The 27,164-nt window shown below is 41.4% G+C and overlaps 1 protein-coding gene across 3 annotated transcripts in view; it reads right to left on the reverse strand.

Moving 5' to 3' along the window:
• Positions 1-10,006: 10,006 nt before the first annotated feature.
• ralgps2 (Ral GEF with PH domain and SH3 binding motif 2) overlaps positions 10,007-27,164 on the reverse strand; it is a 152,976-nt gene continuing 135,818 nt past the window's right edge. For 2 of the 3 annotated variants that reach the window (XM_055861051.1, XM_055861050.1), the window contains exons 9-19: positions 23,847-23,984; positions 23,683-23,773; positions 23,353-23,556; positions 23,086-23,237; positions 16,380-16,434; positions 15,852-15,929; positions 14,732-14,837; positions 13,527-13,619; positions 11,841-11,946; positions 11,240-11,331; positions 10,007-11,162 (exon numbers count right to left, since the gene is read on the reverse strand). In XM_055861051.1, coding sequence (XP_055717026.1) covers positions 11,133-11,162; positions 11,240-11,331; positions 11,841-11,946; positions 13,527-13,619; positions 14,732-14,837; positions 15,852-15,929; positions 16,380-16,434; positions 23,086-23,237; positions 23,353-23,556; positions 23,683-23,773; positions 23,847-23,984 — 1,145 coding nt within the window. In that variant the 3' untranslated portion in view covers positions 10,007-11,132. The remainder of the gene's footprint in view (positions 11,163-11,239; positions 11,332-11,840; positions 11,947-13,526; positions 13,620-14,731; positions 14,838-15,851; positions 15,930-16,379; positions 16,435-23,085; positions 23,238-23,352; positions 23,557-23,682; positions 23,774-23,846; positions 23,985-27,164) is intronic. The other variant, XM_055861052.1, reaches the window with a different exon arrangement.

The raw sequence follows: 27,164 nt of genomic DNA on the forward strand, positions 1-27,164 counted from the left end.
TCTGTGCTTTGTCTACAACAATAAGTACCTTGGTTATGTCTTGATTTAGCTAGAGGAAGCTGTGAGCCATCCAAGTATTTACATCACTAATACAGTCTAATCATTTATCAGTGGAACTAAAATACTCGACACAGAAATGCAGTTATGTATCGTCTGCGTAGCAGTGAAAATCAATGCTGTGCTTTCTGATAACGCTGACAAGGGTTAACATACTGTATATAAACTGAACAGTACCAGAACCAAAATCAAATCTTGTGTAACGCTACATGTGATATGTATTTTCTGAGTTATGTTCACCAAGAGTGACAAAAACTCTCCACTGGTTAAATAGGTCCTAAACTAATTTAGAATTAGAGTGGAGAGGCCAACCCACCTCTCCAGTCTGTCCAGAAGGACATCATGGTCAACAATGTCGAATGCAGCACTTAAATCCAAGAGTACAAGGACAGAGAGCTGTTTGGCATCTGTGTTGGCTGTAAGATCATTTACCACTTTAACTAAGGCTGTCTCTGTGCTGTGGTGGGCATAAAAACCAGTTTGTAATAAAAAAATACAATTGGCACTTAAAACAATAATTTAGCTGTTTGAAAACCAAATTCTCCAGAATTTTGGTTAAGAATGGGAGGTTGGCTGAAAATTGCTATGAGTTTAAGAATCTAGATGACTTCTATGAAAGTGCCTGTGAACAGGGAGTGATTAACAATAACCTGCACTTCTTCAGATATGCAATTAAAAACTGTTTTGAAGGTGGTCGGGATAGGATCGAGAAGGCAGGTAGAAGGCTTCAATTGGGGTATCACTTTTGTGAGCATGTCTGTGTCAACAAGGGAAAATAAATCCATAGTGCCTTAGCGTGGTAGGCTAAGGCACATATCAAAACTTCTCATCAGGTCTTGCTTGACTGATACCCAGCCTAATGTTTGTTATCTGATCTCTGAAATATCCCACAAACTCATCACATTTAGATGTGAAGGAAAGTTTTTGGGGTAGGATTTATCAGGCCATCAATAGTCGAGAAGAGCACTCTTAAATTATTCTGATTATTAGAAAAATGAGCCTGTCTGGCATTTCTAATTGCCTTGTGTCGTGGAAAATTGCAAGATTATGTTATAGTTCTTGTAAGATTATATTAGAATCTTTGTATTGCATTAGAATGTTTTATTCGACAGAATAGAGGATTCTGTCAACTATTGCGTGTGTGTGTTCCACTGAGGATGGGCCTCTATGAGATAGCACTGACAGAGGAGATTTAAGATGTCTTTGGGTAATAAAGCCTAAAGAGCATTCCAAATAGTAAAGCTAATGTTTTTGTACTATGAAGTACCAGGAACAAGATTAGAACCTAGTTTTAGAGACCAAACTGAGCGATAATTTATAGCGAATGCAATCTGGCTAAGGGATACTCCTTTCTCAAGTAAAAGGCCCTTTGTGAAGAGTTCCTAAGATCTGTGGTTCATCATGTATGTTGAGAGGGGTGTATCTTGGCTATAAAATATCTTTGTATTCTACTGTAGGGACTCTCAGAATTCATTATAGACACTGAATTGATCTGAGAGTCAAAGGGTTATTGTAAAGCTAATATTATTAAAGATGAAGTTTAAGTATAACTCTGACTGGTGTGTGGTTTGTAACTCTCCTCAATTGGTAATAAAGGAAATTGCCACAACACTTGTTATACAGTGCCAGTCAAAAGTTTGGACACAACTACTCATTTAAGCATTTTTCTTTATTTTTACTATTTTCTACATTGTATAATAATAGTGAAGACATCAAAACCATAAAATAACACATATGGAATCATGTAGTAACCAAAAAAGATTACATTTTTATTTGTTTGATACATCAAAGTAGCCACCCTTTGCCTTGATGACAGCTTTGCACACTCTTGGCATTCTCTCAACCAGCTTCACCTGGAATGCATTTGCAACAGTCTTGAAGGAGTTCCCACATCTGCTGAGCACTTGTTGGCTGCTTTTCCCTCACTCTGCAGTCCAACTCATTCCAAACTACCTCAATTGGGTTGAGGTCGAGTGATTGTGGAGAACAGGTCATCTGATGCCGCACTCCATCACTCTTCTTCTTGGTCAAATACCCTTCACACAACCTGGAGGTGTGTTGGGTCATTGTCCCGTTGAAAAACATATTATAGTCCCACTGAACCCAAACCAGATGGGATAGCGTATTGCTGCAGAATGCTGTGGTCGCCATTCGGGTTAAGTGTGCCTTGAATTCTAAATAAATCAGTGTCACCAGCAAAGCACCCCCACACCTCCTCCATGCTTCACGCTTCACGGTGGGAACCACAGATGTGGAGATCATCCGCTCACCTATTCTGCATCTCACAAAGACACAGAGGTTGGAAACAAAAAATCTCAAATTTGGACTCATCTGACCAAAGGACAGATTTCCACCGGTCTAATGTCCATTGCTCTTGTTTCTTGGCCCAAGCTAGTCTCTTATTATTATTGGTGTCCTTTAGTAGTGTTTTTTGTTGTTGCAGCAATTAAACCATGAAGGCCTGGTTCACGCAGTCTCCTCTAAACAGTTGATGTTGAGATGTGTCTGTTACTTGAACTCTGAGAAGCATTTATTTGGCCTACAATTTCTGAGGCTGGTAACTCTAATGCAGCAGAGGTAACTCTGTGTCTTCCTTTCTTGTGGCGGTCCTCATGAGAGACAGTTTCATCATAGCTCTTGATGGTTTTTGTAACTACACTTGAAGAAACGTTCAAAGTTCTTGAAATTTTCCCGGATTGACTGACCTTCATGTCTTAAAGTGATGATGGACTGTGGTTTCTCTTTGCTTATTTGAGCGGTTCTTGCCGTAATATGTACTTGGTCTTTTACCAAATAGGGCTATTTTCTGTATACCACCTCTACCTTGTCAAAATACAACTGATTGGCTCAAATGCATTAAGGAAAGAAATTCCACAAATGAACTTTTAACAAGGCACACCTGTTAATTGAAATGCATTCCAAGTGACTAACTCATGAAGCTAGTTAAGAGAATGCCAAGTGTGTGCAAAGCTGTCATCAAGGCAAAGGGTGGCTACTTTGAAGAAACTCAAATATAAAACATATTTTGATTTGTTTAACACTTCTTTGGTTACTTCATGATTCCATATGTGCTATTTAATAGTTTTGATGTCTTCACTATTATTCTACAATGTAGAAAATAATAAAAATAAAGAAAAACCCTGGAATGAATAGGTGTGTCCAAACTCTTGACTGGTACAGTATGACAAGTTCTCTCTCATAATATCATAATAGACCTGGAACTTAGACTTTCTCCACTTCCGCGCTGCCTTTCTGCAATTTCTCTTTAATTGATTAGTTTCCTCAGTCATCCAAGGGCCTCCGTTTGGATTGTGGCCTTTTTCCAACTTTACTGGAGCTATGGTATCAATCGTTGCCTTTAATAATTCTATTAAAGTTATCAACTAAATCATCACAAGAGGAAGGCAGAATAGAATATTGTTAATAGAGATAAGATATCATTTCTGAATAATGCATTCAGTATTACCCTGTGCTATGGGAAACAGGGTAGTAAAAAACACAGTGGTGATCAGATAAAGCAACAACAATAGAGGATATGTCAATAGAAAGCCCCTTGGTAATAACCAGGTCCAGAGTATGGCTGTGGTTATGGATGGGCCCAGTAGAAAGCCCCTTGGTAATAACCAGGTCCAGAGTATGGCTGTGGTTATGGATGGGCCCAGTAGAAAGCCCCTTGGTAATAACCAGGTCCAGAGTATGGCCACGGTTATGGGTGGGCCCAGTAACATGTTGAATAAAGTAAATAGAGGCTGCCCCGCCCCACCCATTTTTCCTTTTCTGATAGAGTATGAAAAGCTGTAGTCATTACTGACCTCAGTAATGAGGTCATTCACGAGAAAGGTTATACTAGTGATTGCTCTAACATTTTAAAATGCCATATTCAATAACTGTGGACCACTCTGTCCCTGGGGCATCTGCCTTGAGGTAACCAATGGAATAACAACCAAATTAATAACATTACACCCACCTTTTCTGACAGTCTACAATCTCTCAGAATGGTAGATCAGTTTGTATAAAAACCCACTAGAAGACAGAGTTAAAACGAACATAAATTAGGTTAGTCAAAATATATATATATTTTAAACGTAACCTTTATTTAACTAGGCAAGTCAGTTTAGAACAAATTCTTATTCATATTGACGGCCTACACCGGTCAAACCCGGACGCCACTGGGCCAAAAGTGCGCCGCCCTATGTGACTCCCAATCACGGCCAGTTGTGATACAGCCTGGATTCACACCAGGATGTCTGTAGTGATGCCTCTAGCACAGATGCAGTGCCTTAGACCGCTGTGCCACTCAGGAGCCATAGTGCCATTTCTACAGGAGTTAAAATGGTTTCCAAGTCCTCTTGCTTATTCTAACAGGGAGAACTGGAGCACCACCTGACCCTATCCGTCAGTCTCTAAAACAGTGTGCAATGGTGCTGGAAAATAACCCTGGAAAACATTGAATAGTTCTCTCTATAAACCATGGCTGTGCACCGCCCTTTGGGACTCCCAATCACGGCTGGATGTGATACAGCCTGGATTCAAACCAGGGAATGTAGTGACGCCTGTTGCACTGAGATGCAGTGCCTTAGACCGCTGCACCACTTGGGAGCCCAACAATCTGAGACAAGACGGGCCTTCTATGCCATCAAAAGGAACAAAACTCAACCTCCCAATTAGGATCTGGCAAAAAAATAAATAAATTAGTTATCAAACCCATTGCCCTCTATGGTTGTGAGGTCTGGGGTCCGCTCACCAACCAATAATTCACAAAATAGGCCAAACACCCAATTGAGACTTTCTGCAAAAATATACTTTGTGTACAACGCAAAACATGCAGAGCAGAATTAGGATTATTCCGCTAGTTATCAAAATCCAGAAAAGAGCCGTTCCATTTCCACAACCACTTAAAAGGAAGTGATGCCCACACGTTCCACCACAAAGCCCTCACCTACAGAGAGATTAACCTAGAGAAGAGTCCCCCCAGCCAGCTGGTTCTGGGGCTCTGTTCACAAACAGACCACCAGGACAGAAACACATTTAGGGGCCTTCCGAGTGGCGCAGCGGTCTAAGGCAATGCATCGGGATGTCCTTGTCCCATCGCGCTCCAGCGACACCTGTGGCGGGCCGGGCGCATGCACGCTGACACGGTCACCAGTTGTACGGTATTTCCTCCAGCACATTGGTACGGCTGGCTTCTGGGTTAAGCAAGCAGTGTCAAGAAGCAGTACGGCTTTGTAGGGTCGTGTTTCGGAGGACGCATGGCTCGAGACCTTCACCTCTCCTGAGTCCGTACGGAAGTTGCAGTGAAGGGACAAGACTAACTACCAATTGAATATCATATAGGGGAGAAAAAGGGCCACAAAAAAGTATACATTTTGAAAAACACATTTTAATCCCAAAAAATAAATAAAAACATTTATACCCAACCAAATTATGAGAAAGCAAAAAGATAACTGGAAAGAATCATCCAAGAAACAGAGCAAATTGGAACACTATCTGGCTCTTAATTAAGGGATTAGGCCCCTTTTTTTAATTTTTGCCTAAAATGACATACCCAAATCTAACTGCCTGTAGCTCAGGCCCTGAAGCAAGGATATGCATATTCTTGGTACCATTTGAAAGGAAACACTTTGAAGTGTATGTACATGTGAAAGGAATGTAGTAGAATATACACAATAGATCTGGTAAAAGATTTAAAAAATGTTTTATTCCAGCCAAGGTGCAATTTAGATTCTGGCCACTAGATGGCATCAGTGAATGTGCAAAGGTTTAGACTGATCCAATGACCCATTGCATTTCTGTTCAAATTTTGTATCATGACTTCCCAAATATGTCTAATTTGTTTATTAATAACTTTTCATGTTCAAAATTGTGCACTCTCCTCAAACAATAGCATGGTATTCTTTAACTATAATAGCTACTGTACATTGAACAGTGGAGTTAGATTAACAAGAATTTAAGCTTTCTGCCAATATCAGATATGTCTATGTCCTGGGAAATGTTCTTGTTACTTACAACCTCATGCTAATCGCATTAGCCTACGTTAGCTCAACAGTCCCGTGGAAGGGACACCGATCCCGAAGTAGTTTTAACAGAGCACACAGTGGCAGAACACGCAAAATTAAGAAAATCCTTGACTATGCCAATTCCGTGAGCATGGCCTTGCTATTGAGAGGCCGCCATAGGCAGACCTGGCTCTCAAGAGAAGACCGGCTATGTGCCCACTGCCCACAAAATGAGGTGGAAACTGAGCTGCACTTCCTAACCGCCTGCCAAATGTATGACCACATTAGACATATTTCCCACAGACCCACAAAGAATTTGAAAACAAATCAAACATTGATAAACTCCCATATCTGTTAGGCAAAATACCAGTGTGCAATCACAGCAGCAAGATTTGTGGCCTGCTGCCATGAGAAAAGGGCAAGCAGTGGAGCACAAACATTGTAAATACAACCTATTTTTATCTGTTTATTTTCCCTTTCATACTTCAACTACTTTCACATTGTTACAACACTTTACATAGCCAATAATATATCATATGAAATGGCTATTCTTTTAAAACTTTTGTGAGTGTAATGTTTACTTAAGTTTCTCTTGTTTATTGTCTATTCCAATTGCTTTGGCAATGTAAACATGCTTCCCATGCCAATAAAGCCATTTGAATTGAGAGAGAAATTGAGATCAAGTCAATTGAAAAACTATAACACTAGTTCAACAATTCAAGTAGGTTTATTTCAGTAGGAAAGATTGTAGGTCAATCAGGACCTAAAGTGTATTAACACCAGCTTACACACACACACAAGTTTTTTTTCTAACCACAAGCACTGTCCAGGACATTTAACAGTTCATGTGGTAGGTCAAAATTCCTGGCCCTACACACACATTCATACACCAAATTTAGCTGAAAGCTGAGACCATGTTAAAATAAATAAAAGTGAACCAAAGGGGCAGAGTATAAAAAGGGCAGAGTGTTTATTGGTTGTCTGGATGAGACTCAGGTCACATCACTCAGTTCAGAGGTCATAGTGCAAACCTGGGCCACATGACATGTGTGGGTCCTCACCAGGGTCAGGGTACAGGTGGTAGAGGGATGGCACATGGACACACACCACAGTTCATGGGGCATGGACAGAGCTAAGTGACGTCTTCAACACATCATAAACATCACTCTCGAACTGAGCTATATGGAGTATAGTAGGTAGATGTCGCCCTAGACAATGATCCAAGATCAGTTGTACATTTTCCCTATGGTTAAAATTTGGATTTGGAGGGAATATGCTGAACTATGGCTACGGGCAACTTATCCATTCCTACAGCGCACACACAACACCACGGCACCCCCCTCCTGTGTAAACCAGTCACCTCAGCTGAACTGTAAAGGAAAATAAAAATGAGAGCTGCAGACAAATCCAAAAAGCAACTTCACTCAGACAGTACACACGGTTTTGCATTTGTACATAGACACAGAAACCTTGTAAACTTTGGTTACAATGTGGAAACCTCACAAACCTTTTAGACATTCAGAAAGTTCTCAGAAACAGAAGGCCCACCCTAACAGATTGTAAAAGCTCAAGGGCACTCCTAACCCTTTACCTATAATAGTAAGTTAGTTATGACACTGGTATACATGCAAACATCACTCATGCCCTGTTTGACACTACACTAACATGGGAGAATACCTTTCTTGCATTTCATCTCTCACCCTTTTCATCTTGCATTGAAGCCCTTTATGTCCAGAGGAGAAAGAGAAGGTGAAGGGGAGTAGTGATGTGAGAGGAAACAAGAGATGGGAGTGGAAAGAGGACAACAGAGGGGAAACAGACTGCTTTCGCCTCTGCTGGTCTTCTGTGGGCAGCTTCTGTCCGATTGCGTCGCTGTCCAGCTCCTGTTGCATCAGAGTTCACTACACCCCACCATCTGTACTAGATTCATTCAACTCTCTGTTCATACTCACTCCACATAGAATATGCCATACAACTTCCCACAGAGCTCTACCCACTGATCAACAGTGAGGAAATGACAGCCTAGAGGCTCTGCCTATCTAATCCTAATAAGGTAAAAAAAAAAAGGTTTTACACACTCATACTATTACTTTCCTCTCTCATCCCTTTGTACCACTAACACTACCTCTCTCATTCCTGTTTCTTTCTCTGGCTTCTTCATTCACTAGTTTGTGTATGACAGAGCCCTGCTGGAGCGTAGCTGTTAATGGAGCTAATGCTGTAGATGTGTGTGTGTGGGGTCATGTTGGGATAACTACCAGGAGCTGAGGAGTTGACCATCTGAAATGAGCCTCTGTAGGTCATTGAAATGGAGTATGTAGAAGTTGCCCTTAGCCTCAGATCTAGGATCAGATTACACCAAGCCCAATCCTAACCTTAACCATTAGGGGGTGAATAAAAGTCTGACCCTATATATCAGTGGTTAGGGATAAGTTCTACCTACCTACTCCCATTAGCTCAGCCTCTAGAGGACCTAAGAGACAACAGCTGCCACACTAGGCCCATGGGAGATGGAGTCTCTTGCTGCTAGAGTAGTGTCAGTTTGAGGTGTGAGGAATGTTATGCGAACTTGCTGGACCTCCGATTGTGTGTAGACAATAGACATGCTAACTAAAAGAGACATAAACATAGCTATAGGAACAGATGGGAGATGTAAATCATTGTTACAAGTCAGGACCTAACCTGACTGTCAAGTTGAGACAGACAGAGACAGGAGAGAATTAAGCAATACGGCCCGAGGGGGTGTGGTATATGGCCAATATACCATGGCTAAGGGCTGTTCTTATGCAAGACGCAACACGGAGTGCCTGGATACAGCATTTAGCTGTGTTATATTGGCCATATACCACAAACCCTTGAGGCGTCTTATTGCTATTATAAACTGGTTACCAACGTAATTAGAACAGTACAAATACATGTTTTGTTATACCCATGGTACAGTATACAGTCTGATATACCACGGCTTTAGCCAAATAAGCATTCATCGCTCGAACCACCCAGTTTATAATGTAGGATAAATAACTATTAAAGCGTTAAGTCCTTTCTGAGATGACTAGTATCAGAATATATGTTGCTACACCATCCTTCCTCCTTTCCCCAAAAACATATCCATTTAATTTGTTCTAATTGTAACACTTGCTCCCAAATCTGAATTAAAATGTGCTTGGTACATTGGCACACCCCTGTGAAGATGCCAGGAGTATGGACCAAGGGGAAAGGTCTAGAGGCTGCCAGGGAACTCTGCCTTAGAGTGTAGTAGGTCTGTACCGTACTCCTATGTGAGAAACTCACAGGTGGGAAAACAAAAAAACTACAACAATAAAATAAAAAACAAATAAAAGGTACACAATTGTCAGAAATAGTGAAGAAACCAAAAATGAAATGTAACAGAAATGTAACAGAATTAAAACAAGCTAGACATTTGCATGTCATCTACAGGGTAATACTGCTAATACATCCAACACACCAAGGAAACTAAAACACTAAACAACATCGTTAAAATGAATTCTGAATGGCTCCAGATAGCTTAATGTGTGTGTCTGCAGCAGTGTGTGTGTATAAAACACACACTCAAGAGTTGTGAAGCAGGTTAGCTCAGTACCTGAATCTCCCACTCATGTTGAAGCAACAACAAAACAACAAGTTGAGATAAAATCATTTGTCTGGTGTTGAAGGGACACTTGGGGATTTTGGTGATGAAGCCCTTTATCCACTTCCCCAGAGTCCGATGAACTCATGGATACCATTTGTATGTCTCTGTGTCCAGTATGAAGGAAGTCAGAGGTAGTTTTGCGAGACAATGCTAACTAGTGTTAGCACAATGACTAAGTCTATGGGTATCTGTTAGCATGCTAGTAGATACCAATAGACGTCCAGCCATTGTGCTAACACTAGTTAGCATTGTCTCGCGAAATTACCTCCAACTTCATTCATACTGGACACAGAGACATACAAATGGTATCCATGAGTTCATCGGACTCTGGGGAAGTGGATAAAGGGCTTCATCACCAAAATCCCCAAGTATCCCTTCAACACTCCCCCATATTTCACTCTGCTCTATCGTTCACCTTTTCACAGCTTTCAAGTCTTTAGTGTTAATGTGTGTGTGTGTTCTTGGGAATCTAGAGCCTTAACAAGTGGACAGAGCACAGACAGCTGTCCAGAGAATAACCCAAAAGCCTATTTCTAAAAGAGATATAAGTGGGTCCATAACAGTGGAATAGAGGAAAGCTTAGACACTGGGTTTATGGTATGGGTGATGTGACCTAGCATACGTGCTCACATACATAGGCCCGAGAAGGGGAGGCTCTGGAATATAAAACAGTTGGAGACATTCAGGACGTGTGTGTGGGAGTAGATTCTGCTGGAATAGATTGAGAATCAGAGCCCTTCATATTCACAATGCTGCAATCACACGCTCACTCCCCCTTGTCCGAGTGTGTGTGCTTGTGTGTACATTTGTGCATATGTGAATGAGCGAAAAGTGTGTCAGTTTTGTGAGCCCAACTCATGTCAAGTGTGTGAAGACACCATTGGGGTCTTGTGTGTGTGAGTCAAAGTGTGATAAAGAAAAGCGTTTAAAATCCCAGTCCAGTGTTGTTTGTGTGTGTGTTGTTGTGTGTGAGAGTCCTGCCCTACAAAGTGCAGACTGTCTTCCACCAGACCTCGGTGTGTCAAGAAGAGGGGAAGTGATGAAAAACAAGGATAAAGGATAAATAATGTCCATCCATCCCAAGAAAGAGGAGAGGAGACATCCAATAGTTCCACGAGGTTAATAGTCCACTGGAAAAAACTACGGAGACAACGAGAAAGGAGAAGTGGTGTAGTTCCCCATTCAGTAATCTACGCAGCCAAATTAACCACTGCTTCAACACACTCATACACACTTGCACGCACACAGCTCCTTAAGTTAAGGCAGTGGTGGCGGGGGGGCTGCCGTGGGGCTGGGGTCAGGGTGTATAGGTCAGGGGTCATGGCAGTGAAAGCTCCTGCTGCTAAGTCACTAACCCTCCTTTCTTCTCATCTCCTCCCCTATTCCTTTCTTTTATCTCTCTATCGTTCTGTCCTCTTCAGCAGCACTCATTCAAAGGACATCAAATTGGCTGGCACCTGGAGAGAGAGAAAAGTGTGAGGGCTGGTTGGTGTGGGTATATGTGTGGGTGAGTGTGTGTATGTGTGTCTGTTACCTGTTGTCTGTTGCTCTGGCAGGCAGCACTGAGGTGTTTGAACCACAGCAGGGCGTTCATTTTGTTCCCTGCCTGGTACTTATAGGTGTTACCTAGGAAACACAGAGACACACGGTCAAAAGATGTCACTGTAGCAAAGAAGTGGGATTCAGTCTCCCATCCCCATCTGTGTACAGCAGGAGCCGTGAAGCTGCCGCAATACAGAACATATGAGAACAGAGACTTAGACTGTGTATGTATATATGTGTGTGTATATATGTGTGTATATATGTGTGTGTGTAGGGAGAAAAAGACAGACGGTCAGATATGACAGGCATGCAGTACACATAGCAGACAGGGATACTGCTGGGTCAGACAGACAGGAACCTGTGTGTGTTTGTGTGTGTCGGTACACACGTGTATAAGTGTGTATGCATGTGATCACATTTGCATACAATATGAGTGTATAGTGCATGTTAGAGAGAGTATGTATGGGGTGTGTTGAGGATTTACACTAAGGACATCCAGACCATCTGAGGAAAGGAGATAAGTAGTTTGGCAGAACAATCCTGTCTGTATGTGATTGGCTGATTAACTGTCAATCAAAGTCAGTCAATCTCACCATGTTCAGAGTCTGTGAGCAGGAAGATGTCAGGATGTTCAGGGTCGTCTGCCATGATGGCCATTAACCCCACGACACACACACTCTTACTGCTAGATGACTTGAACTGAAGAGAAGATAGGGAGAAAAGTAGAGAAGAGAAGGAGAAGAAGAGAGAGGAAGAGAGAAGAGAAGGGAGAGGGAGGATAAGAGAGGGAAAATAAGTGAAGGTAGAAGGAGAAGAAGAGAGAAGAGAAGGAGAGAAGAGGAGAGAAGAGAGAGAGAAGAAGAGAGAAGAGAGAGAGAAGAAGAGAGAAGAGAGAGAGAAGAAGAGAGAAGAGGGAAAAGAAGAGGAGATAGGGAGAAGAGAGGGAGGAGAGGAGAAGAGAGGGTGGAGAGAAGAGAAGGGAGAGGGAGGGAGGAGAAGGGAGAGGGAAAAGAAGAGAAGGAGAGGAGAAGAGAGAAGGGAGGGGAGGAGAAGGGAGAGGTAAAAGAAGAGAAGATAGAGAGAGGGAGGAGAAGAGAAGGAGAAGAGAGGGAGGAGAAGAGATCGGGAGAAGAAGGAGAAGAAGAGAAGGGAGAGAGAGGAGAAGAAAGGGGAGAGAGAGGAGAAGAAAAGGGAGGGGGAGGAGAAGAAAAGGGAGAGGGAAGAGAAGGGAGGGGGAGGAGAAGAGAAGGGAGGGGGAGGAGAAGAGAAGGGAGGGGGAGGAGAAGAGAAGGGAGGGGGAGGAGAAGAGAAGGGAGGGGGAGGAGAAGAGAAGGGAGAGGGAGGAGAAGAGAAGGGAGAGGGAGGAGAAGAGAAGGGAGAGGGAGGAGAAGAGAAGAGGGAGGAGAAGAGAAGGGAGAGGGAGGAGAAGAGAAGGGAGAGGGAGGAGAAGAGAAGAGGAGAGGGAGGAGAAGAGAAGAGGAGAGGGAGGAGAAGAGAAGGGAGAGGGAGGAGAAGAGAAGAGGAGAGGGAGGAGAAGAGAAGAGGAGAGAGGGAGGAGAGAGGAAGGAGAGAAGAGAAGAAGAGGGAGATGGAGAAGAAGAGAAAAGAGGAGAAGAGGAGAGAATGGAGAGGGAGAAGAAAAGAGAGGGAGAAGAAAAGAAGAGGAGAGAGCATTCTGATATTATTGCTGATTCTTATAGTCCTATACAAGTACTATTTCTGAAACCTAACACAAACTACAGGGAAAAAAATAAAAATTGTGAGAGTTTGAAAACAGTTGTCTCTGCAGACTGCACTCAGTTTGTAGGGAAGATGGCGCTGTATGTGTGTTTCCCTGCCACGAGGTTCCCATTACCCTGCGAGTGACACAGAGGACTAGGATTATATCCTTGGTCTCATTATCCAATGAGTGCTACCAGATGCTGCTCCACTCTTAAAATCCCTCCATCCCCTCCCACTGCGCTAGCCCCTAGGCCCATGACAACATCCCTTCATCAGGCGCTCCACTAGTTTTTCATTCCTCTCGCTCTCTCCTTCCTCTGAGCTCCTGTGCAGTTTCAATTCTGCTGTGTGAGTACCGTTATCCTGTCAAACTGATACTGGCCACACACACACTTTGTTGCTCCCTCCGTCTTTCCCTTTGCTTCATTTGCTGGCTGGATTTATCACACTGGAACAATGAGGCAGCAACAGCCAGGTCTGGAGACCCAGAGTGTGTGGAAGGGGATGGTATGAGGGAGGGAGGGAGGTGTAGAGTGGGAGGGCTGAGAGAGACTTACATGCTTTCTCTCTGTGGCCTTTAGGGACTTGGCAGGGTAGAAGTAGAGCTGAGTTCCACACAGAGCCACCCAGAACTTGGTCCACGACGCTACCTATACACACAGGGGTCAGAGGTCAGGGTTTATAGGCCACACGCAGTAGTCACTTACACCAGTCTATCAATGCAATACAACTTTAAAGATACACATAATACATAAAACTAGTTTCAGGGCAACATACAGTACACATAAATCAATAGGATATGCTTATAACAGTAGTCCATTATTGAAGACCGAGTTTAGGCTACTACATAGACCAGTACAGACGCAAATATACATTTATGTTATCGTGGAAATCTGTGAGTTATGTTGGCTACAGATATAATTCTGTTGCCGCTTGTTTGCTTCAGCAGAGAGACATGGACAAAGAAGTAAATATGGAGCAAGTGAGATGTAGAGCAAGACAGAGACGGAGGGACGGAGAGAGAGAGAGTATGAGGTTTTTCCAGGCCTGGTTGGTTGGAGAATAAAATATCTGCTCTAAACGAGACCTGCTGAGAGGAAATACAGGCTCACAGAGTAATAAAAGACTAATGGAGTGTGGCTTTGACTGTGCGTGTGTTGCGTGCATATTCAAAAGAAAGAGAAAGAGGGAATCATACAGAGAGACCGAGAAGTTGTTATATCAAAGAAAAGAGGTCTTATGTCACCTCCTGTAAACCTTATGCCACCCTTACGTAACCTTATATCAGCTCTGCCAGCCTCAGGCATATAACGATGTCCAGGTGAGTTTCCATCCCAGAGCGACAGCAGAGAGAAGCTCATTAAATACAAATAACAGTCAGGATGACAGCAATAGATGAGACAGCTGAGATACAGCAGGGAGAGAGGGAAGAGAAAGAGCACGGAGAACAGGGGTAGCACAGTGAAAGGGCAGAGAAACAGAAGAGAGGGAGAGAGAGGGAGAAAGAGAAAAGGGAGCTGGTGGTTTGAATGTATTTATGAGTCTCTGAGGTATAGAATTTTGTTAAGTCTTGAGAGTGTTTCTACAGCACTTCTGGGCTCTCACCATCAACACACAGCTACAGGGACAACCCTGACAAAACAGATGGCTGGCTGTGTGGGTGTGTGTGTATGTCCTTCTCTGTCTGTACAGTACACGTTTTGGTGTTCCTTCTGTCTGTACGTACAATATGTTCTGTGTGTGTGGTGATGTACGTTCTCACCGTGGGTTTCTTGCCCTCCTTGAGGACAGTCTTGCGTCGTAGGACTCCCTGTACGGTGACGGCTCCAGGGTACAGGTGCACCGCTAACTCCTCAGACTCTGCCGAGCTACAGCAGAACACAGCAGGGTTACAACACACACAAACAGACGCACACACCGTGACAAGGACATAAACAGACATGCACTCACAGGAATAGGAAAAGCACTTTGTCTGAAGTATGGCCACTCGGAATCTGCAGGGAAGTTCCCTCATTAATCAATATCTGAACTGACCTATCTGCATATTCAATCAGCTGTGTAGCAGCAGTATTTGGTTTGCTTTGAATCAATTCCACAGATTCATTTTCCTTTCAATAGATTCCTGGGAGGTTCCAGTGCAGAGTCTGTCTGGCTGTGATCACAGAGAGTAAGAAGAGGGCAGCCAGTGGGAGCAAGAAGGAAACCAGTGAACCATTAGAGAGAAGAGAACACAATCCATCATAACTGTATGGAGCTAGAATAGAAGTCTATAGCAGGTCCTGCCTGACTGACACAGAGCAGAGCTCCCAGCAGTATGACACTGGAAACTTACTAGAACATTCTGAATTTGTCACCTCTTACAAAACCTGCAGGGTCCACATTGCATAATGATTAATTGACAATCCCATATCAATGTTTGAACAGTAAACAAGTCATTAAAATGTGTGAGAGATATGCCATACAGGGAGAGCAAGAGTGTTGCTAAAATGGTCTGGTTTAACAGAGAATCACCCACAGAGGCCCACCACCTGATTATACCACAAACACACGTTATGATCTTCTATCCTCGTGGGAACCTAAAATTAATTTCCAATCAAAATCTTATTTTCCCTAACCCCTAACCCTAAAATAGCGTTTGTCCTCATGGGGACGTGGGAAATGTCCCCACAATGGAGAATTTCCATTGTTTTACTATACTATATTAGAAGATAGAAGAACCAACCCCCCCTCCCCCACACACACACAAGCACACTGGCCCCAGGCAGAGATAGGAGCTGTGGGATATGGGGGCAGCAGATGGCAGGGTGGAGAGGTGGTTGAGAGGGGTGTAGAGGAGGAGTAGGGGCACAGAGGAGGAGTAGGGGCGCAATGTGTGTGTGTACCTGCTGGGCCTCAGGCCTCCTCTGTAGGGGATTCTGGCCACGCGGGTCACAGGCCCCAGAGAGTGATAGAACCGAGTCCTGTTCAGGGTGGGACAGGCACAGGGTGGGGGCACGGAACACTGTTAAGGTCAGGTTCTCTCAGCGTGGCTCATTGTAAAGGTTCAGATTAGTGTTACGGTTGTAAAGGTTAAGGTTGTTGTTGTTTTGGCAAAGTGTGAGGGTTGGGTTCAGGACGGTTGTTCAGTTTCTTTCAGGACGGTTGTTTTTGGTACAGATCAACGGACGGTGGGACATAAGGGCTTCTGTGACCTGTTACTGTGTTTGAACCTCAATACGTCAAGACTGTGTTCGCCCACTGAGCTGAAGCCTAGGCATTACCAAAACACCTCTGTCACACTAGCATGGAGCCGATGAGAGAGACTAGGAGAGGAGAGCAGCTCAGAAGGCAGCAAGTGCTGCTTGCCTGTAGGCTAAGCTTTGGTCAAAGACCTTCACACATTGTGTGTGTGTGTCTGTACAGATTGTTACCTCTCAAAGGCTGGCCAGGACATCTCTTCGCTGAGTTCTGAACCTTCACTGCTCCCTGCAGACAGACAGAGACGTGTTACTGTCAAAGTCAACAGACAGGAATGATGTTAAAGGTAATTATGATGCAACTATGATGGTGATATGATATGAATTACAATTATCATCCTGAATATTAAGGCTATACTTCATGTTACACACATAGACACTCAACCATGCAAATTGGCTGGGTTATTATTTATTTGGACATCACACATTATAGTCTTACTCTTATCCAGACATCACACACTCACTAAATCACATCCAATATCATACACAAATTACTCAGATTTACTACACGCATATCTTGCCTCAATTTTCTAACATCTGTGGCATTGGCTCACAGGCAAACAGGCAAGGGAATAAAACAAATATTGCTAGAACCCGTTTCTTGAATTATAAATATCAGACATTTGAAATCTCTAATTTTGACCGTCATAATACCTCATGACAGTAACGTTACAAGAGCTAAGTATGGCCGATTTAGACTGAGAATATTAACGGGCAAGGTGATGATAGTCTGAGTGATTTCCTTTACGGTCCATTGCGGTACCTAACACTGTTATAGTCTCCCATCATAATGATTTGATCGTTTGTTGCCTGTAAATTCAATAAATTGGTATAACATTTTTGTTAATTAATGTCGTCACACCTTTCGGGTTCCTTTGTCCATGACAGAAAATTATTTCACCACCCCCATTCCTTTTTCCAAACAATTTAATCTAAGGATGTAGAGTGAGTTTCCTGTAAACATTATATGTTATATTCCTTTTCTTTTAGCCACATAAAGACTGATCATCTTTTTTATAATCTGCTAAACTGGTACAATTATAACTGGCTATGCTTATTCCCTCCTTACCATAACTAGATACAAACTTCAGGACAGGAGTCCCGTCAACGGGACAGTTGTAAATCATGCAGCGCGTAATGTCAAAATCGCAGATTTTAGAGAAACAACAAATGTCGGTACATATACGTGTCTGATATCAGCTGAAAGCTTAAATTCTTGTTAATATAACTGCACTGTCCAATTTACAGTAGCTATTACTGCAAAAAAATGCCATGCTATTGTTTGAGGAGAGCTCCTAACAACAAAACAGTTTTTTCACCGCGATAGGGTTGATAAATTCACCTCTGGAGGTGAAATGTGTACTTACATTCTGAAATTTTGCTCTGATTTATCATCCAAAGGGTGCCAGAGATATGAAGTGTCGTTTTGTTAGATTAAATCCCTTTTCATATCCTAAAAACGTCCATATAGCGTGCACGATCAATTTTGTATTTCCACTCGTTCAATTTGCAAAGAAAGGAATCTGAAAATCTCACCCTAAACGTTGTTTCAACGAGTCAAACCACGTTCGTATCTATTCCTCAGAGATCCTAGAAGGTAACAAAACTTCAATATTTTATTAGGGGCGTAGTATATCCTACAGGCCACCATATTTGGTCAGAGAGCGACACCTTCGTGGCATGTCGATCACTTGAACGACTGTATTGTCAAATAAGCACCAATCAGGGTCAAACAAAGCTAGCTAGATGGCCAATGAGCTGGGCTTTACGGGAGTATCCCGAAACCATGTTTATGTCGTAAAATGTAGCTACTAACCTTGTACGACAGCATGCCTTTTCATTTGACAAAAATAAGAATATTCAGATTTATGAAGTTATGAAAACTGGTTGTTTTGCAAATGTTGAACTTATAATATGGCTACTAATACTTGTATACAGATTTGACGATATTCTTGCAGAAAAATGGAATATGAATGCGAATGTCTCCTTCACGATTTGCCCAAATGTACCTGGGGACTTCACACTAAGAGTCATACTTCAAGTTATCCATCTGAAACTTTGCACATACACTGCTGCCATCTTGTGGACACTATCGGAATTACAACCAGAGTGATGGCTATAACTGTGACCGTTCCCTTGCATTTCAAAGATGGTGGTAAAAAACACTGGTTGTTTTTTTCTTTGTATTTTCTTCTACCAGATCTATTGTGTTATATTCTCCTACATAAATTTCCACAAACTTCAAAGTGTGTCCTTTCAAATGATACCAAGAATATGCATATCCTTGCTTCAGGGCCTGAGCTATAGACAGTTAGATTTGGGTATGTCATTTAGGCGAAAATTGAAAAAAAAGGGGGCTATCCCTAAGGAAATCAGAAATATTATGAACACAGAGTGGATATTTGGAGACTAAAAAAAACTAAAAACTTGAGAGATATACATGGAGGAGACTAAATTAAACTAGTCATCTTGAATTGTTTGTCTCTTTCTTTCTTGCATCAAAGGTTAAAAAAGTTAATAGGAGACAGAATGCGATTGGATCATCATCTAATTGGCCTTCACATAATTTCCACATGGACAGAGATATTTAATCTAAGTTTACTGGAGGACAACTTATTTTTGAACTAAAACAGAATAATTCAGAACTTAAATTTTCCAGTTCAATACATGTTCAGAAAATCCCCTTATTGTTTGGGATACCTTTAAATGTACCTTCAGAGGTCATTCAATTCAATATTCATCAATAATAAAAAAGCAGTTTCTGGCTAAAGAGACAAGACTAACAAGGGAAATACATGAACTAATCGTACAGATAGCATAAAAACGATACTACAGAGATAAAAATAAGAGAGGAAAAGAAAGAAATGGAGGAACTTATTCAAGAATGATCTAATGTAATCTAATACAAAAATAAAGCAAACTGGAAGGAATATGGATTAAAATGCACCCAAATTCTTTCTGAATCTCCAACACAAATAATTTGCATAAACTCATTACTGAAGACAGAGTCATCTATGATTCTCCGAATTATATTTTAAAAGAGGAAGCTAAATATTTTAAGCAGACGTTCTCTTTTCCGTCTCATCCTCACCCACTGACTGACGATTACTGTAAGGAATTCTTTTCAAATAATAAAAATGGAAAATTAACAAAATGTACAGAAAGATCAATGCGAAGACCAAATTACAGGGGAAGAACTTTTAGGCTATTAAATCTTTTCATTTTGGAAAAACTCCAAGGCTTGATGGCATACCGGTAGAGGTATATCAAGCCTTTTTTTATATACTCAAAGCTCCATTGTTAGATTGTTTAACTACTCCTATAGAAATGGTAGTCTGTCAGGTACTCAGCAGAAAGGTCTGATTTCCCTATTATTAAAACAAGACCCTGATGGCAAATAGACTGGATCTTTATATCTTAAAAACTGGAGGCCTCTTACACTTCAATGTTGTGATGCAAAAATACTAACGAAATGCATAGCACTAAAAAAGGTTTTACCAGGTATTGTTCATCCTGAGATTTTTTTATGATTATTATTTTTTACATGGATGATACATTGGAGATAATATACGAAAACTTCTAGAAATAACAGATCATGAAACATCTAAGAAGCCAGTCCTGGTATTTATAGCGGATTTTTAAAAAGGCCTTTGACAAAGGCCGGATTTTATTTATAAATGCCTGGTTATTTTCAATTTAAGCAATTCTCTTATAAGATGTGTAAAAGTAATGTATAGCATTCCCAGGTGTAAAATAGTAAATAGCGGCTACTTAGAGTTTTGAATTGTCAAGAGGGGTTAAACAAGGGTGCCCACTGTCACCATATCTATTTGTTATGGTCATCAAAATGCTAGCTATTAAAATCATATCAAATAACGTTAGAGGATTAGAAATCCAAGGCTTAAAAACAAAAGGTGTCCATGTATGCCAAAGTTTTATGTTAAGTCCGCAAACTAGATCCCTGCAACGTCTCATAGAAGATAATTTGTCTGGACTCTCTGGACTAAAAACGAATTATGATAAGTGTACAATAATACGTATAGAATCTTTAAAAAATACAACTTTTACATTATCCTGCAGTTGACCTATAAAATGGTCTGACGGTGAAGTAGAAATACTTGGTATTCATATCACAAAATATAGAAATAAGCTCTCCACAATGAATTTTAATAGATAACTTGTAAAAATAAACAGGAACCTGCAACCATGGAGAGACAATCCCTGTCTATATACGGAAAAATTGTCCTGATTAACTCCATAGTCATATCTCAGTTAACTCCTTTATGGCACTGCCTACTCCTGATGATTTGTTTTTCAAAACATGAGGAAAAAATATATATCTGGGCTGCTAAACCAGACAAGATAAAGCGTGCCTATCTATATAATGAATAGGTTGGGTTGAGATAATTAAATATAAAAGCACTAAACCTCCACTTATTCAAAAGTTTTACTTGAACCCTAAATGGTTCTCAAGTAGATTACTAAGAAAAGCGCATCCATTGTTTAAAAATGGCCTTTTTGCCTTTATGCAGATTGCCATGTCTCTTTTTCGATTAATTGAAAATACTTTTTTTCAAAGTATCTCTCTTTTTCAAACAAGCATTGCAGAGCTGGCTACAATTTGAATTTCATCCCCCTGAAAGAAGAACAAATACTATGGCTGAACTCAAATGTGCTGGTTGATAAAATACTGGTATTTATGGGAAAGATGTTTGAAAAGTGTATTTTGTTTTTAAATTATATTGTAAATTGGAATGGTAGAATTATGTATTTCATGGAGTTATCAGAATTATATGGGAAGGTCTGCTCAATCCAAGATCACAACTAATTGTACCCCAAAACTGGAGGAGGCAGGTGGCAGCGGGAGGAGGTAGGGAACTGGTCTGTCTACCCAATATAAAGGATCAAAACTGGCAGAGGAATATAAATAGCATATATAGGAAAGTATACCAGTGTCATTTGAGGATCAGGATATTGACAACTGTGCCATACAGATTGAAAAAATAGTTGGGAAGAGATTTTTGATATATAAAATGTACTTAAGATTCAAGACTTCATGCTTTTCATCTAAAATTATTATATAGAATTCTTGCCACCAACAAAACGTTGAATATTTGGGGCATACAATCGTCAAAGCTCTTCAGATTTGGTTGTGAGGATACAGAATCAATAGACCATTTATTTTGGTATTGCCCTTAGGTAGCCTGTTTTTGGTCTCAGGTTCAGGAATGGCTGAAAATGCATAACATTGATCTAAAATTGACCTTAGAAATAGTACCGTTACATGCTGACCAGACCGGACGTCGCGTAAGCGAGCATCGCAAAGTAAATTTAGAAATCCATGTTATTCAATTATTGCACGCGTCAACGAGCGTCTGAGTCGCCAAGGGCTAAAATAGAACTCCTTTCTATTTCTGACGCAGATCGTGCTGAAAGTCCTGCCTCTCCCACCTCCTCATTGGTTTATAGAAGCAGGTACTCACGTGCCATCTCCTCATTGGTTATACCCATGTGGGTGATTGAAAGACGAAATGTTTTGCCGGTTGTCGTCGTAAAAGTGTAGATGCCAATCACCATATAAGTTCAAAGATGAAAAAGCCTGGAAAGAGGAGACATGACTAGAAACGATTCGGTTGGCCGTTTTATGTGTGGATTAATTGTCGTGTGGATTAATTGTCGGAGTAGAAGACTTTGGGCATTTCAGGTAAAATAACAACTCAATGTTTATATCCCAGGACAAATTAGCTAGCAACAGCAAGCTAACTAGCTAAATTGCCATACATTCTTTCGACCTGTCCCAAAATTAATGTAATTGGTTCAGCGTTTGTTTTGATATTTTAACCTGCGTGACGTGATCGCGTTTGGTGTAGCGGGACAAAATACATTCATGCACGATGGCGCACGCACGCAGCCGGTCTGGGTTCCGTGTTAGGAGATCTGGAGAGACCAGGTCAGTCAATTACTAATATACCAATGCTCTTAGGAAAATAATTTATCTTCAACTCACAATCTGTGTATTCTATTCGATTAGACAGATTGAAATTCTATGTTCAAATTCACAGCATAGTTGAAAGATATATGGTGCATAGAAATCTGAAGAGGGTGGCCAGCAGAGATGGGTGGGATGGGCAAAAGGAAGCTGAGGGTTGGGATGCGGGATTGGAGACAAGTGAGAGTGGAGTTGCTGGGCGGGGGATAGGATAACAGTCAAAGATAAAAGTTTTAAAAAATTACGTCAAAATAAAACATAAAGTACGTTTGAATGACACTGAGGGGCAGTGTTGTTTAAGTTCATTCCGTTTTGCCTGAGGCTGATGCTGTGCAGGTGTTTGTACACATGCAATATACACACACCCTCCTTCAAATGCACACACACGGACACACACACACATATAGTGCCATACATGCACTCAAACATATTCAGTTGGCCTTGCTGTTATGATTTTGGTTGTCCTTGATTTGATGTCTTTTGTTTTTTGCATTGTTGTTTCCTTTGTCTTTTTTTCTCTTTTGTTCATTTTGTGGGTTGTTGGTGCATTGGGGGGGGCGGGATTTTGGGGATGGGGAATGGAATTATTGTATTTATTTGTTTATTTTTCCCAGGGGGGGGGGGGAGAATGTGAGGGCGGGTCTTGGATGGTTGAGGGGCAGATCTTGTGGAACTCTAGGGGGGGATCTTGGAGGGCTGGTGGGAGATCTGTTGATGTGCCCGTGAGCAGGGCGTTGACCCTGGTTGCTTCGATGTGTCGCTCTGGATGGGAGGCTGTTAGATGACTAATGTGATGCAGTGAAGCAACTCAACAACTACAAGTATATTGTATGTTTCAAATATTCAATAAAACAACAGACAGGAATCAAAACACAGTTGTGTGTGTCTAACCCAGTGAGATGCCGCTGGAGAGCGTTGAGCTCTCAGCTTGTCCTCTTGCAGGGGTGTGGCTCTCCATGACGCTGTCGTCCAATAGATGACGAGAACCAGCGTTGGGGAACGTAGCGCTCTTAAACTCCACCGTATTCATCTTATGGATAAAACTACAAAGAAACAAAATAACTATTAAAAACATGCATAGGCATACAATACAGATGATGATGGGGTAATGGATGCTATAGTGAGCTAAAGTGAGTCCGCAGTGTTGAGGTGACTCACTTGTAGCCCAGGCTGTGACACTTTCTGTGTCCGTAGGGGAGGAGGTTCCTAGGGGAGGGGGGCGTGGGAGGGATTTTGGTTCCGTCTGCAATGGGGCCCTTATGGCCACAGAGAGGAGACGCAGAAGCGTCAGGACCTACGAGGTCCTCTCTAGAGGCAGTAGAGCGAGGGGTGCTGGTGGCTGGCTCAATCTTCAACGACAACCTGAACACAACACAACCCATGAGGACCACATGCCACACCTGAAGCAGACACTAAACACACCTGATTATGACTTCCAATAAATGTCACCTTATCAAACTCCATTAATGTAACAGAGCCACTACTCACTTGTAGTTGTCATCCTCCACAAACTTCTGTAGCTCCTCAATGTACCTGACTGAGTTGAGATACTTCTGGACATGAGGCAACACTGGTATATCTACAAAGACAGAGAAAATAGTCTTAGGGTATGGAGCAGGGAGTGGTGTGTGCGTGCGTGCGCGCGCATGTACCGTAGGTGCAGGAGCGTTGCAGGTCAGATATTATCCTCAGGATGTTGTTCATGAGGTTGGATCTCTGTTCATTCTCCAGGATGCTGCCAGTAGAGGGATACGCTGAGTCTATATATGTCAGGTCAGACAGATACATCCCTACAGAGAGTGAGAGAGAGGGAAACAGTCTGACTTTTAGACAGTCATGGGTAAACACTATTAAACACAAGAGATGCTAGGCTAAGTAGAATCCTGGAACACTAACATATACTAGAGTAACAAATGCAATGGCGAAGGTGCATAAAGATGGAGGAATCAGATTTGACATCATAGTTTAAGAACTCTGTGGGTAGTGCTAAACAAAGGCGTGCAACATGGTTCAATGTGCCAGTAAAACAGCACAATCTAGTTGTTTTTTCAAATTGCCGCCATCTTGGAGCTAGAATTGATATCATGTGTAGTGAGGTAATGCCTTTTCAAAATAAAGTGTAACGAGAGCAATGTACATGGCGAACTAGGCAAACAAAGCATTTGTGGTAAGTACATGGGGGCCGACATCTTTATGTACCTTCGCCATTGCCATGGGAACTAACATCACTTCAACATTTACTTTCATACAAACACACAAACATGAACGTAAACAGAAAACAGAAACTGCTGACTCAGTGAAACTTTGCATTAGTTGCCCTGCAGACCAACCAATCTTTCCTTCTCTCCCTGCCTCTCCATTTCTCAGACCTCTGTTGTTCCAACTGAGGACACGGCCCATCTGACCGAGGTATGATTCAAAACAACACCAGGGAGCAGAGGTCATTCCAGACCACATACTGACTAAGCCCTACTCCTTAGTCAACACACACATTCTGATCACTCTCACACACACGCAATTTAGTCATTCATATATACACAAACATGAGTGTTGAGCGATGGTGTTAACTATACTGTATACAGTGCCTTCAGAAAGTATTCACATACCTCAACTTTCTCCACATTGTTGTACAAAGTGGGATTAAAATGGATTTAATTCGATGTGTTTTGTCAACGATCTACACAAAATACTCTAAAAGTGGAAGAAAAATAATTTTAAAAATGTGATTTTATCTTGATTACCTTGTCAATACATGTTAGAATCACCTTTAGCAGGTATTACAGCTGTGAGTCTTTCTGGGAAAGTCTAAGAGTTTTGCTCACCTGGATTGTACAATATTTGCACATTATTATTTTTCAAACTCTTCAAGCTCTGTCAAGTTGGTTGTTGATCGTGGCTATAAAGTCATTTGTAAGCCTTGCCATAAATTTTTATGCCGGTTTAACTTCTTGAGAATACAGGGGGTGCTGTTTTCGCATTAGCATAATTTCCTCTACAGATTAAACTGCCTCTTATTCAATTATTGCTCTTACTATATGCATATAATTAATACCATTGGATAGAAAACAATCTATAGTTTCTAAAACCGTTTCAATTTTGTCTCTGAGTGAAACAGAAGTCATTTGACAGCACTTTCCCTGACCAAGAAGAAGAATGCAAGATGTGTATGCTCGCTTCAACGCTCTGCCTATATATGGTCACGCCACCTATGACCCGAAACACACTTCATTCGTCTTCCTCTGGGTGTCAAGAGGACGTCAGAGGAGAAATTTTTTGTTTATCTTGTACTGACGTGAAATAAGACCTATTTCTTTGGCGTGACCGACAACTTCCGGTTCTCTGAATCGCGCGATTTGGAGGTTCGATTGTCTACTGTTTTGCTGCCGTTACGGATGAAAACTATCTCCGTCTTGAAGTTTGTTTGATACATGTGACCATATCATCTTAATGTATGTTTTTTCAATATAGTTTAATCAGATTATTTGAATTTTTTCGGGAGTTTTGCCGTGTTCCATTCTGTGACTTTTTTTTTACTTTGGCCAGTCGACCAGTACATATGCTAAATGAAGAGGGAAAGTTGCCATTATGAATGGATTGAACGACTCATCAGGACTAAGGACACCTTGATCAACATTCTGATGAAAGATCAGCAATAGTAAGACCTAATTTACGATGTTATTTATTTTGTCTTTTGCTAACGTGGTTAGCTAATAGATTTACATATTTTGTCTTCCCTGTAAAACATTTTAAAAATCTGAAATGGTGGCTTTATTCACAGGATCTGTATCTTTCATTAGGTGTCTTGGACTTGTGATTTAATGATATTTAGATGCTACTATTTAATTGTGACGCTATGCTAGCGATGCTAATCAGTGTGGGGGGGGGGGGGGTGCTCCCGGACCCGGGGTAGGTGCTCGTTAGAGGTTAAGTCAAAACTGTATGTCATCTTGGTAAGCAACTCAAGTGGGTTATTGTCCTCAACAGGTTATTGTCCTGTTGAAAGGTGCATGTCTCCCAGTGTGTTGGATAGCAGACTAAACCAGGCTTTCCTTGAAGATTTTGCCTGTGCTTAGCTCTATTCTGTTTATTTTTATCCTAAAAACTCCCTCGTCCTTGCCGATAACAAGGATACTTATAACATGATGCAGCCACCACCATGCTTGAAAATATGAATAGTGGTACTCAGTGATGTGTTGTTGGATTTGCCCCAAAAATAATGCTTTGTATTCAGAACAAAGTTAATTTCTTTGCCACAGCTTTACTTTAGTTTCTTATTGCAAACAGAATGCATTTTTTTGAATATATATATTTTTTTTGGTACAGGCCTTATTTTCACTGTCATTTAGGTTCGAACTGTGGAGTAACTACAATGTTGTTGATGCATCCTCAGTTTCTCCAATCACAGCCATTCAACTCCGGAACTGTTTTAAAGTCACCATTGGTCTCATGGTGAAATACCTGAGCGGGTTCCTTCCTCTCTGGCAACTGAGTTAGGAAGGATGCAAGTATCTTTGCAGTGACTGGGTGTATTGATACACAATCCAAAGTTTAATTAATAACTTCACCATGCGCTAAGGAATACTCAAATGTCAGATTTATTTTCTTTCCATCTACCAATAGGTGCCTTCGTTGTGAGGCATTGGGAAAACCTCCCTGGTCTGTGATTGAATCGGTGTTTGAATATGTGTTTGAAATTCCCTGCTCGTCTGAGGGACTGTACAGATAAATGTGTCGGATACAGAGATGAGGTAGTCATTCAAAAATCATGTTAAACACTATTATTGCACACAGAGTCCATGCCACTTAAGCTCATTTGTATTCCTGAACTTATTTAGGATTGCCATAACAAAGGGGTTGAATACTTATTGACTAAAAAACATTTCAGCTTTCCATTCTGTATTAAATTTGTAAACATTTCTAAAACCATAATTCCACTTTGACGTTATGGGGTATTGTGTGTAGGCCAGTGA

Source organism: Salvelinus fontinalis, chromosome 14 (genome assembly GCF_029448725.1).
Source record: "Salvelinus fontinalis isolate EN_2023a chromosome 14, ASM2944872v1, whole genome shotgun sequence".
Classification (NCBI taxonomy): Eukaryota; Metazoa; Chordata; class Actinopteri; order Salmoniformes; family Salmonidae; genus Salvelinus; species Salvelinus fontinalis.